General features: G+C 40.9%; 1 protein-coding gene across 1 annotated transcript in view; it reads right to left on the bottom strand.

Annotated features, from left to right (window-relative positions):
• The window catches only part of TRPC7 (transient receptor potential cation channel subfamily C member 7), a 131,626-nt gene that overhangs the window by 19,469 nt on the left and 98,018 nt on the right, over window positions 1-14,139 (bottom strand). Inside the window, exon 6 of the mRNA XM_056858011.1 lies at window positions 8,638-8,902. Within this exon, the coding sequence (XP_056713989.1) occupies window positions 8,638-8,902 (265 nt within the window). The remainder of the gene's footprint in view (window positions 1-8,637; window positions 8,903-14,139) is intronic.

Below are 14,139 nucleotides of genomic sequence, written 5' to 3'. Positions count from 1 at the left end.
TTTTTTTTTTTTTGCTTCTCTCAAAACTTATTGGCGGTTGCTGCCTAGCAAAATCCTCAATTTTTACTGAAATTTGGTTGCACCTCTTGATGTGGCTTGCTTTAAAAGTTTTGATTATTTGTTATGTCCACTTAAGTAGTAGACCTGTTGGCACATTTGATAATGTGCTTTTCTCCCTTATTTTTATAAATCCAAAAGACAGACATACCTATAATTGAAACAGGCAAAACTAAACAACATAAATATGAAACAAATATAATACAGCAGTGATTGTCAATCTGTACAGAAGAACCACACCATGTCCACCAAACGTAACAAGAAGACAACATATTCTTTCCCCCTAATTTCAAACCCAATTAATGAAAGGCAATTATAGTTATTGACACAGTCAATGTATGTTTTTGCTCCTTCTGCTCATACCAGAATCCAACTGTGATCAAAAGAACATATTTCACATGTGGACATAAATTACATGGAAACGTTGGCTGATTATGCATGCTCATTTTACCCTTCTTTATTCCCCATTTCAGCCAGGATCAAAGCAACCAGGGTTGGGGAAAACTGTATGCATTGGCTGAAATGATTAGGGAATAAACTGTGTGCAAATCGGGGGCATGAATACAGGAAAGCAGTCTCCCGTTCAAATCAAGTCCCACCCCTTTAATTGCTGATCTGTGATTGGCTCACCTTGTGAGAGAACATTTCCTTCCCCCTAGACCCAACTGCCGCATAAAAAAGCATTTTAAGAACAAAAAACAAAAAATGGAGCCATTTGAAAGGGGGGGGGCGAAATCCAAGCCTTATTTTAAAAAAGCCTTTCTTTCTCTCAGAAAGAGCTCCCAGGAAGCAATTGAATCCCTGCCTCTTCGTGATTGGCTGTGAGAGATGCCAAACTTCGCTGCTTCCCCTGTATGGCTATCAGCAAACAGAACAGAAGAGGGGTTTGGAAAGGGGGCGGGGAAAGCTCAATGCGAGGCAAGCGTATGCACGCTCTTTGGATCTGGTTTCAGCTAGGAAAGACCGTTTGACTCCGGCAAGAAGAGGAATGGGAAAAGCCAAGTTCATTTAAGGTTGAAACGGGGTTGAGCCGAAAAGGAATGAGGCAACGTGCATTTTCAAAAACTTGATCCTGGCTGAAACAGGGAATGAAGGAGGCTAAACCTACCATGCATAAGTGACCGTTGTGTGGCTAACAGCCTCACTATCATCTGATATTGCATTATTGGAAACAACACTGTAGTTAAAATATAAAACAACACTGTGACCCTATTTCTTCTAGTTTTGAATAAATGAAGCTTTGAAAACCAGCTTTTAGAATTGGCAAAGATTTCTCTACATTTTTCTTCTTTTATTGTTAAATTACAATATTGTTATCGCTGTCACACATGTGAGCAAAACCTTCATCAAGGGACCTGTTAGTGCTGTGTATTCCATTAAACATTAGATTTTCTGGTAATGTATCCTTTATAAATATAAAATTCTTTCTTTAGAGATTGTCATGTACATCACTTTAGCCAACTAATAAATGGTTGACTTCAACATTGATCTCACTAGCCTCCATATAGTGATCTTTTCTCTTAGCTTAGAAAGGTTCCATTTTTTTAACCTCCCAGCAATTTTAATATGTCGTGTCAAATCTGCTCTTTCCCCCCTATAACTTCAACATTAGCCTCTTTGGGGGAAACTGCCATGCTTTCTTTTGAGTATTCTACCACATCACATAGAACGAGAGGTTATTTTGCAAAGTTATGAAAAAGTGGCTTTTTGCATTTTGATTGAGACTTCCAGGTCAGTATGATAGATCAGCATCATAACCAGTATCAGCCTACAATATTATACTGGTATTGCAGGCATGTTGTGCTGATACCATAGGCAGGATTTTCAAAACAAATATCTACAACATTCATTCATTAATTTACAAATATTCATTAATAGGAAGGTTTTAAATAAAGATCCCTGAATTATTTAGTGGGAAATTAGCAAAATACAAATTTGATATTTATCAGAATGTTATCCTGAGCCTGAGGTCATCTCGTAATGAATGCCGCCACCACAAATAGGCACTCTCTTAGCTTTCTGTGCATTTGAAATGCCTCAAAATAATTTCTCATCAATAAAAATATTACACAACAGTGCATTTAACTGTGGGAAGGAATATATAGGCATATTCATAGATTGCTGAAATAAGTTTAGTCATTGGAACATCAGGATCAATAAAAATCTGAACATAAAGAAAAATTTATTTGTTGCAGGATAATGGAAAAAGACAAGGAAAAGTATAGAAAGATACTTCTGTAGTTACAGGATTCAAAATTCCATTTTCCATAGATTGGTTCCAAGTAGAGATGCTGATTAATAAATAGCAAATAACATGCTCGTCAGGAATATATAATGCTTGTAATACTCATTTCTCTTTGGTGACATTACTGTCAACTCTTGCTTCATTTGTAATTAATATGGAGATGGATTTTGAGCAAATGTTCTGCTGTGCAGTTGGTATTCAAGCGGCTGAACCAGTAGTCACTATTGTGCATGTTCGGCACTTACTTAATTGCTTTAATCTCTTGCTCAGTTTCAGAAATTCTCTGTGAGAGACACTGTCCTTCTTTTCTGATAGCTGAAATTAATGTGGTTTTTTTTAATGGAACTACGATGTTAAAAGAATAGCCTATAGGGTTGCCAACTCTCAGTTGGGAAAATCCTGGAAATTTGGGGATGGAGCCTGTGGAGGGAGGGGTTGCGGCAGGGAGGGGCCTCAGCAAGATGTCATAGAGTCTACTCTCCAAAGAAATGATTTTCTCCAGGTGACTAAATCTCTGTTGTCTGGATATCAACTGTAATTTTGGGAGATTTCCAGGCCCCACCTGGAAGCTGGCAACTCTAAGAGCAGGACAGGAAATTCTGAAAGTCACCATTTCATCTTATTCTTCCACATCCAGCTGCTAATCGCTGCCAGCCTATAGGATGGTTTGTAAGGCCATACTTTTCTGCAGGGCTTTCTGTTGGAACAGGGCTGCTGGGCTTCACTGCTGGGAGAGTTGCCAACCTCCAGGTGGTAGCTGGAGATCTCCTGCTGTTACAGCTGATCTCCAGGCGACAAGAGATCAGTTCACCTGGAGAAAATGGCCACTTTGGAAGGTGGACTCTAAGGCATGATACCCATTGAAGTCCCCCCCTCCCCAAACCCTGCCCTCCTCAGCCTCCAACCCCCAGATCTCCGGGTATTTCCCATCTTGGAGCTGGCAACCGTAGGGCTGGTTGTTTACTCTTTGATTTGGGTCTCTCTCTAGTTAATTTTGTTGTAGCACTAATACTCTTAATAATAGTTAGCTGACAGCATACTATTGTAGATTTGTTCTTTTATCATTCTTTTAAAGGTCATTTTAAGGTAGCTGCCTTGAGTCTTATGGAAAAGTTAAAAATAAACCTTTTAAATATATAGAACACTTCACTTTTGAACTTGGATAATAGAGTTAACACAAAACCTGAAATTCAAGAACCACAGTATAATACTTTCTTACAAATATACAGATTTAAGCAATTTTCCTCCAGTTTGCATCCTGTGACTCTATTCTGCCCATGGTGGAACCTTCCATCTGGAAGAAAAGACATGTTCATATGGCAGATGGCTCCTTGCACTTGTGAAGACTACAGCATTAGTGGAACAGAGTTATGAGGATTCAGCCCTCTGAGTCTGAAAATGACAATACAGGAGTCTCACATAAAAGAAAATTGATTGGATTTTTTTTGCCAGTTGTATTAGAATGTAGCAATGATGTGAATTTCTCTGTGTTTTAGTAGTGATTGGTTTGCGACAACCACTTCCTTGCTGGGGATTAAGCATGCATTTATCCACTTTATGGAAGAGTAAATGGCAGAATGGGGGGGAAGTGATGTGAATGATTCAGATTTATCCAGTGAATTCAAGTCAGCAGCTAAGTCTGGAGCCTGCTGGCTATTTCTATCCTCTGTAATGTACACTGCCTCTCTTACCGTAATAAATCTGAATGCATCTGCCTCCGTAGAGAGATGAGATTTCTCTTCCTTGCTACACATCACAAGCTCAGCAGAGGGCTTTATGCTCTTTCATCAAACAAAGACTTAAAGTCGCCTAGTAATATGTGACAGGCAACCAGGCTTCATGTTGATTTGTCTTGCTACAGTAAGCATGCTACAGTGCAGCAGGACAGATCAGTCATATAAATGTGGGCTGTGTAGTTCCTCCCTGATTATGAAAGCTTATGGCAAATTTCGGATCTATCACTTTTGTCTCCAGAAGGCAATAGTATTGTGCCTTATACCTTCATTTAGGAAAAAGTAATGGTATAAGACTTTGGGCATTTATCGTTCACTGTGTGTGTGTATGTGTGCGTGCGTGTGTGTCTAGGGAAGAGTCATGGGATTGAATGCTTCCTTGTGTCAAAAACTCCCTTTCTCTTGAGTCTACCCTTCTTCCTGAAAGCTATATTTCTCTGTTCATGGATTTTTTAAAATCTACAGAAACATCCAAACTTTCCCCACCTGCATTCTGAAACACTGCACCCACCCCTTATGCAGATATAAGACACATGCATATAGGTTAAATGATGTTTTATTAACGGCTGATTTGCCATTCACTTTTTTAAAAAAAAATTGCTTGTTTTTTGCTGTAGGAAGAGCCACAAGTTGGAGAAAATGTACTTAGGCTGGAGGGAGGCTTCAGGTTTTGTTGAGCAAAGTGGTAGCTTACAGGCCAATGAATGAAATAGATATGTACAGGTTGAGTATCCCTCATCCAGACTGCTTAGGACCAGAAGTGGGCTGTATTTTTGATCTTTCCATATTTTGGAATATTTTCATATATACAGGGTTGTCAACCTCCAAGTACTAGCTGAAGATCTCCTGCTATTACAACTGGTCTCCAGCCGATAGAGATCAGTTCCCCTGGAGAAAATGACCACTTTGGCAATTGGACTCTATGGCATTGAAGTCCCTCCCCTCCCCAAACCCCGCCCTCCTCAGGCTCCGCCCAAAAACCTCCCACCAGTGGTGAAGAGGGACCTGGCAACCCTACATATACATAATGAGATATCTTGGGGATGGGACCCAAGTCTAAACACAACATTCATTTTATGTTTTATATATGTTTGTATATACTTTATCCACATATCCTGAAGGTAATTTTATACAATATTTTTAATAATTTTGTGTACATTGATCCATCAGTGGCGCTGCTGAGGGCTTGTGAGTAATGCCTGCATGCTGGTTCAAAACATCCAGTTTTTGGATCAGTCTGGATATTGGATGTCCAGATAACAGATACTCAACCTGTATCTCTTTTAGGGGCACACTACTACATGACTGCTGATTCAGCAAGAGAAATGAGTGCAGAGTAAATGCGTCCTGCTGCTGTTGAGGTAATCTGAATGTATACAATGATGTTACTTTTCAAAATCTGCCTTAAGAATTTAGTCAAAAACAAGCAAAGAAGGTCCAAAAACAAGATTCTTTTCCAGTCGTTATAAGAATCCATCCCTTGTTTGAAATTCATGAGCACTTTTGAAATATGAACGGTGTAATTACTGATCCCCCTGCTTCAAGCTCCATGTTAAAACATTCTATTTTGGAAAATAAGAAGAGCTCTGATGAATCAGTCTAGTGGCCCTTCTAGTCCAGCATCCTGTTTTCACTCAGCGAAAAATGGGAAGGCTATGCAAGAGAAATATGCTGAGGATTGCCAGCTCACACACATCTCAGAATTAGCATAGCTGATTGCTATGCTAAACCATGTAATCCAGACAGGTGATTCAATAGGCTGCAGATAATAGTTGTTTTCTGAAGGCTACTTTTTCCTATTCAAATGATGAACAACCCACTTTACTCAGACACAATGTTACTTTTACCTTATCATGGGAATGAAAGTAAAGCTAATTGTATCCAGCAGTAGCAGCAACAACTCTTCATTTAAAAGATACACCAAAGGTAAATCATTGGCAATTATAATGTCCTTGATTAGAAAATGTACACTTTAGAAAGTGTGTTCCTCGTTTGTGATACTATACATTTACATCACTTCTGGTAAAAGGGGAAGTAACATGGCGGACAGTGTAGCTTTTTGCAAAAACTCTATGGTAAAACCATAGAGTTTTTTTTGTACAGTGCTAGAGGGTCCACCATATCACTTCTGGTTTTTACCGGAAGTGATGTATGCATGCCAGTTCTTCCCCCATTTCATCCTGCCAGTGCTCAAAGCACTAGTAGGCAACAAGATAGGATAGGCCAGGAGGAGATCTGGCTTCCTTAGACAATACCCACTTTTGCCAGAAATTTTGTTTGTCTTTAAGGTGCGTTAAGAGCCCCGTGGCGCAGAGTGGTAAGCTGTAGTACTGCAGTCCAAGCTCTGCTCATGACCTGAGTTGGATCCTGACGGAAGTCTGTTTCAGGTAGCCAGCTCAAGGTTGACTCAGCCTTCCATCTTTCCGAGGTTGGTAAAATGAGTACCCAGCTTGCTGGGGGTACAGGGAAGATGACTGGGGAAGGTACTGGCAAACCACCCCATGAACAAAGTCTGCCTAGTAAACGTCAGGATGTGTTGTCACCATAATTTAATTTCTGTAATCCTGCCAAACTCTGATGCTCCAAATTACAAGAAAAAAGCAAATGCTAACCATTGATTTCACTTTCCCCCCATCTAAGGTAAATGTGAAACCCCCATCCCTTCTCCCAAGTAATAAAGATGGTAGCCTCTGTACAGATCTTTAATGGGCCATACACGTTTTTAAATTATCTTCTATACTTCTGCCTTTACATCAAACTTTACTACTTCTCTAGTAGTAAAGCACTATATGATACTATTTCAGTTTACTACTTATACAGCTTTACAACTTCTATACGAGATAGGAGGAAGCTTTCCACTTTAAGCTGATGGCATTTCTTCTTTTCCTTTCCAGGATATGCAACTTTAAGAGAGATAAAATGTTTGACTTTCTAAATGTGCTGATAGCCATACTATGGTCATAATTTCAAGCAGATATCGATGTACAAAGGGAATTCTTTGCCTTCTACATTTGAATTTTGGTAGGTACATATTTCAAGATCTCGGTAATAAGTTATCACTGAAAATATTTTAAGTTTACCATAATACAATGTGACAACTCTAAAAGATGCAGTCTGAAATGTTAATGCCACCCTTGATACTACTGTGCCAAGTTACATTACCCCAGTAGATCCTGATTCTCAGAAACAAATAGTATAGGGTTGTCAGCTCTGGTTTAGGAAATACCTGGAGATGTTGGGGGTGGAGCCTGAGGAGGGCGGGGTTTGGAGAGGGGAGGGACTTTAATGCCATAGAGTCCAATTGCCAAAGTGGCCATTTTCTCCAGGGGAACTGATCTCTGTTGTCTGGAGAGCAGTTGTAATAGCGGGAGATCTCTAGCCACCACATGGAGGTTGGCAACCCTAAAATAGTACCATGTGACAATTATATCATGATTCTACACCAGTCTATTTCAGATTGTTTCTAGAGTGGCCAACATGGATTTAAAGGCAACAATGTTAAAATAATATACACTGAAGTAAGGTATAAATGATGTTAATGGTACAGTTCTACAGAAGTTTACTATGTGTCTTCAAGGCATTTCTCATGCATTAGAAGATGTAAAACATAGGCTCTAGTGCTTCTTTTTGGAAGGGGGGACAAACTATTTGGATAGTACTGATTTGTGAAGAGGGTACTTAACTAAAGGAGGCGAAATTGGCACTGCACTGTATTACTGTGCCCTTTTTAAAGGCTATATGATTAATTGTTCATTTCCACGTTGATCTTTAAACTATGTTCCGTAGGTAGTCCATTTCCTAGCCAAGGAGGTTAATTAACTGATTTTAAGGTGAACTTCAAACAATCAATCAGACCCAAGTTCCCATTTCTTAGGATTAGCTAAGGGTGAATCAGGAATGTTCTAATCTACATACTCATAGCCCTTGGGAAAAGCCAGTCTCTCCCAAGTTGCTCAGAACAACTTACATGGTTCTCCCTGCCTCCATTTTATTCTCACAAGGAAAGCTTTGTGAGGTAGGCTAGGCTGAGAGTGACTGGCTGAAGGTCATTTCAATAAGCTTCATGGCCGAGTGGGCATTTGAATCCAGATCTCCCAGTCATAGTCCAGTACCATGATCACCACAACACACTTTTCCCATTAGCCTCACAGTAATGAAATATGATTTTGAGAAAATGGAGATATAGGATGGTTTTGATTCACAGGAGAATGAATAGAAATAGCTTGAAAGAGAAAGGGGGAGAAATGTAGAAAATCAGTGGTTGCATGTTTACAGAAGGACAGGGTTCACTATGGGGTGCATACTTTCAAAGGGGCTTTATGAATAGTGCCCCAGCTTTTCAGATCCTCTTCTCTTAGTTAGAATTGCCACCTTCTGGGGAATAACTCTTTTGGTCCCAAATGACTTCCCTAGGTTTAAGCCAAAGCTGCTCCCTTGAGTCTTAAATGGGATATATGCACATATTAGACATTTGCAGTGATTAATCAGTACAGTACAACATACGAATCAAACAGATATACAATATGTAATTGTACAGAATGTGTATAGTGGTAGCCTTAGAAGAAAGATAGTTCAGTCAAGAATCGTACTGAAAATACTCACGTTGTAAATGCTGGGTTATATTTTGCACCAAGGTAGTAAGAATAAAGGTTGAACATTCCAATCATGAAGGCAAGAAACACCATGATGAAAATGACCATGAATTTGAAGATGTCTTTCACAGTCCTTCCCAAAGAGATCTGGAGAGGACCAAAACTTTCGTTTGCTGGAAGAATGTATGCAATGCGGGAAAAGCTGAGTACCACAGCTATTGCATATAGTCCTTCTGATATGATCTGGGGATCTGAGGGAAGCCATTTGCTCCTGGCTAAAATGAAACAAATGACACAATATCTATTATTGAAGGTGACAAGAAAAGTGTTACCTGAGGAAAGAGTATTATATTGGAAAAAGGACTGAGGAAACGTTTACTATCACTGAGGGATTTCTTAGATGCTACTGGATAGCGGAAGGAGTGTCGCCTGTTCATGGTTTTCTGATTGATACCCCCATCTCTTTTTCCACATAAGACAAAGAAAGCAAATACATTCCTTTGACTGGTGTGATATAAGGGAAAGAGGCGGAAGTTGGGAGCATAGGTTTGGGAGCAACCACGCCTCCTTTCCATTTCAATGGTTTCTCCTGATTGCAGCTCATAAGAACATAAGTAGAGGCTGCTGGATCAGACCCCTGGTCCCGCTAGTTCAACACAGTGTTTCACACTGCTGCTGCTTCCCAGCACTGGTATTCAGAGGTTTGCTCCCTCTGTATGTGAAGGCTCCCTTCAGTCACTATGGCTAATAGCCACGGATGGACCTTTCCTCCATGAATGTGTCTAATCCCCCTTTTAAATCAATTCTTGTTTTACCATACTCCTCTACTGACAGTGAATGTCACAGTTTAATAACTCATTGAGTAAACAAGAGCCTCCTTTTGTCTGTCCCGAACTTATTTGCCAAAAGAAGAGCTCCTTCACTTGGTCTAGACAGGTCAGTGGAACAAATACTTTCTACTGGATGAAGCAAAGAAAGGGCTTGGTGAGCACATCAGAAATTCCCAGAGCCAACATTTGAAAGACATGGGTTGGGGAATATGGCACAGTATGGCAACACCCATGAAAGTCTGGTGGAAACAGACCTTCCGCTCAGTACTGGGCAACAAATGCAGACATTTTTAGCTGGATAGTGGTCAATTGGAAAAAAACGTAACACAACCCAGAATTCCAATCCATGGAATATAATAAAAACAAATTCTAATTGGGTTTGTCTGTTCTTCTCTTAGCAGACCTATAAATATAGTTGAAAATAACAGCTATATAGAAAAATAAATAAATTACCTGATATTTATTTTTCCCTAGAAGAAAACAGATATATGACTAGACAAGACTTTTATCTTCTGAATAATTATAGATTTATGACTCCACAGGCAAAAAACCCCCACACAAAACCAACCAACCAAAAATACCCCAAAGAAGCAAAGACTTCTGTAAATAAAAACATTCATTTGGAATTATTGTTATAAATATAAATGAATTCAGTTTTGAAGGTTGATAAAAGAAGCAGCGTTCTTTTTGACAGCATGAGATCAGAGCATGACACATGGTATGCTAGCCTGGGAGTTTTGCCTGGAATGGCTGCAGTTTGGGGTCTCTCTGAAGCTTGTTTTCACAGATTTTGCTGTGTGACACAGGGCTTTGATGTGGCTTCTGCTGTTTGAGCTAAGTTATTTGACTCAGCCTGACTGATAGACGGAAGTTGTGGGTGTAATCCACCACATAACACAGACTATTCTAGCAAGAGGTGAGCATCTCTACCTGTGGAGCAGTTTTTTTTTAAAAAAAAAATCCAGTAGAATGGCTATATTCCACACCTCTATCAGGGCTTCCACAGAGTTTCCATCTCCAGTGGTTCCCAAAGTGGGCAGTACCACACCCTGGGGGGGTTGGGATTACCTAGGGGGTACTAAGAGGCAAGGGAGCAGCAGGGGGTGCTAGAGATGGGCCCCTTCAACTGTGTTGTTGGATAGGATAGGGGGCGCTGGGGTTGAGTTTGTGGAACCAAGGGGGCGGTGGCCCGAAAAGTTTGGGAACCACTGATCTAGGCTCCCAAATCCACTTAGAACATTCTGGAAAGCAACTGGATCTCTAAACCCTTGGTTGTTATGGCAGCCATGAAGTCCTGGGCATAACCCAAGGAAAACACTGTAGATACTGAGGTCGCCCCAAACTATAAGCCAAATCCAAAACCATCTCTACTGGCTCCGTCAATATATTTGTAGAGGAGCTATGCAAGTAGAACAGCAGCAAAAGGCCACAAAACACAAGTTACACACAATCAAGATGGGATACTATCTTCAATGGGTGTGGGAATAGTGCCCTGTTTCATTAAGATTTGTTGAGTCTAGATTGTTGTCGCTATAGACTGGTATAAGGCTTGGGCCAGCTGAAAAGTGGTAGCTGGCTTGAAGCCTGGTAAAAATGCTATTTGAAGAGAGGGAACTATTGTATCAGTATCCCCAAATAAATACATGAGACACTGGTATGAAATTAACTAGTTTATTATTGGCTGATCTACATCAATAAATATCCTAGTGAGAATTGGTGCTAACAAGTAGACTATCAAGGCTACCAGAGTTCAGGGCTAAGCCACAGCTCCAAACTTAGCCAACATTACTGTCAGCTTTGTTTATCCTTACCTGCATGCTGAAAGATATTAATCCTCATCCACCATGTGACACTTGACCAACTAAAGGCTCGGTTTATGTTGCTCAACCATCAAGGGCATTCCCTCCCCAGCCCACCAGGGTGCTCAAGCCAATTATGGGCTAGCTTGGGAACAGCCCCCCACCTGTCCTTATATGGCTCAGGGCACTTGCCAATTATCCCTGCCTATACTGTATCCTTGACCTGGATAGCCCAGGCTAGCCTGATCTCGTCAGATCTCAGAAGCTTAAGCAGGGTTGATCCTGGCAAGTATTCGGATGGGAGACCTCCAAGGAATACCAGGGTTGTGACGCAGAGGCAGGCAATGGCAAACCACCTCTGAATGTCTCTGGCCCTGAAAACCTCACCAGGGGTCGCTGTAAATCAGATGTGACTTGACAGCAAAAAAAGATGAAAAAAAAGTTAAAACTCGCACTATCCCTGCCAAAAGTAGTCATGGCCTAAACATTAAAAAGACCAGGCCAATTACAGAATACTACCACTCCCCAGAACACTGTGGAGCTGGCAAAAAAGGGACCCCCTTTTCATTTGAATTCTCCAGCTTGAATGAAGCCCCAACCAATCCCATTTGCCTTTCAAAAGCTGACCAGCTAATCCCACTTTATTCACAGGGAGGGTGAGCTGGCCAACTCACAGCAAAAGCCTGCTGCAGATAGCAGGGCAGAACACAACAGCTTCTCCAACGCCTTTCTGATTGGCTGCTCTACATGAGTCAACAAAGGGCTCATCAGGAACCAGTAGTGCTCCTGTGTCTTAAAAAAGGGACTGCCAGAAATCAGTACCAGAGCCCAATAGGCTGGGAAATTATACTATTAACTCTAAATGAGACACCAGTAAAGAGAACAACACACTGGGAAATTGTAGAATGAGAAACCCTCCTGGAGAATCCAAGCAGCTCTACTCCCCATCTTCAGTTTGAGGTTGATGAAGGACTGTACACCCAACTGGTGTCAACTGAGAAAGTTATGGAATACTAGATTAATCCAGCCAGATTTTAGTGACAGATTAGGGTTACTGACCTCCAGGTTCTAGTGGAAGATCTCCTGCTATTACAACTAATCACCAGTCAATAGCGATCAGTTCACCTGGAGACAATGGCCGCTTTGGCAACTGGCATTGAAGTCCTGCCCGTCTCCAAACCCTCAGGCTCAGCCCACAAAACCCCCCACTAGTGGCGAAGAAGGACCTGGCAACCCTATCTCAGATGCAAAGTCTATATACTTTTCCAGCATCATATAATGGAGAAGTGCACTTACTTTCACAGACCTGGCATTAAGCAATCTCAAGATCACCTGTTATAGATTACCAAGTAACACAGTCAGGATTTAAATCACAATGTGTAGCCATGTTAGCTTGTCACTAACAGTAGAAAAGAGCAAGAGTTCAGTAGTACCTTAAAGACTAACAAAATTTCTGGCAGGGTATGAGCTTTCGTGAGCCACAGCTTACTTCTTCAGTCAGGATTTAAATAGGGGATCCTGGCTGGAAAATTAGTTATAGCCTCCCCATTTTTTTTTGCTGTCAAGTCACAGCTGATTTATGGCGACCCTGTGGGGTTTTCAAAGCAAGAGACGTTGGGAGGTGGTTTGCCATTGTTTGCCTCCATGTATTCCTTGGTCTCCCATCCAAATACTGACCAAGGCCGACCATGCTTAGCTTGAGAGATCTAACAAGATTGGGCTATCCTGTGAGGTACAGAGTGCTATCCATCTGCTTTCACTCAAAAGTTCTGAAATCACAAACAGTGCATTCCTAATAAGAATTACTCTAGTCTAAGCCTATTGAAATGAATGGGCTTAGACTGGAGTAACTCTCTTTAGGAATGCACTGTAAATTGAGCTCCACCAGGAGTCCTTTTCTATGGAATCTATAGTGACAAAAACAAAGTAGTTAAGTTTCATGTATGTTGCTTGCAGATTTTCTAAGGACTCAGAAACTTTCAAAGGACTCAGAAGATCTCCTAAACATACATGTTTATGACATCAGAGAAGATAAGCCAATGACAGGCAGAGGGATGGGATAACTCTGCACCTCCATGGTTATTGTGACATCATAGCAGATCAGTCATTAAGATAGAAGGGGATGGAGGGGTCAGAGATTATTTATTTTTAGTTATTTATGCCCCAGTTGTCGTCCCAATGGGGACCCAAAGGACCTTGCAAAATGGAAATAAATGTCTCTGTCACAGAAGGATGTTTGGCTTGGAACCTCTCAATATTTTATGATTGGCCATGACCCCCATACACTTTTGTGGTGGTGTTCAGTACCTGTAAAGCGCCCCAACAATACTGGGGGCTCTGTCCTGCACTAACCACTACATCATTCTAGCTTGCAATAAAAATGGTAAGAGTGCAGGGACAGGTCATAAAAACACATAGCTCTAGCCAATGGCTAGTTTTCTATTGTTGTGGAAAGTGCTGTTGTGACATTTTAAAATGACTATCTTTCAACAGAGAATAAATGCAATATTGTCGAAGGCTTTCACGGTTAGAGTTCATTGGTTCTTGTAGGTTATCCGGGCTGTGTAACCGTGGTCTTGGTATTTTCTTTCCTGACGTTTCGCCAGCAGCTGTGGCAGGCATCTTCAGAGGAGAGACACTGAAGGACAGTGTCTCTCAGTGTCAAGTGTGTAGGAAGAGTAATATATAGTCAGAAAGGGGTTGGGTTGAGCTGAATCATTGTATCAAAGGTAATGTGCTAATCATTGTCCTGTGTGTGAAATCCAAAGCTGTCTTTTACTGGAACCTTGGTAAAGAGGGATACAACATCAAAACTGACTAATATATCCTGTGGATTGAGTCTCAACGGACTGATTTTGTTGATGAAATGAGTTGAATCTTTGA

Source organism: Euleptes europaea, chromosome 1 (genome assembly GCF_029931775.1).
Source record: "Euleptes europaea isolate rEulEur1 chromosome 1, rEulEur1.hap1, whole genome shotgun sequence".
In the NCBI taxonomy this organism is placed as follows: Eukaryota; Metazoa; Chordata; class Lepidosauria; order Squamata; family Sphaerodactylidae; genus Euleptes; species Euleptes europaea.
Note: the sequence above shows the minus strand (reverse complement) of the source record. Positions and strands in the feature narration are given on the sequence as shown.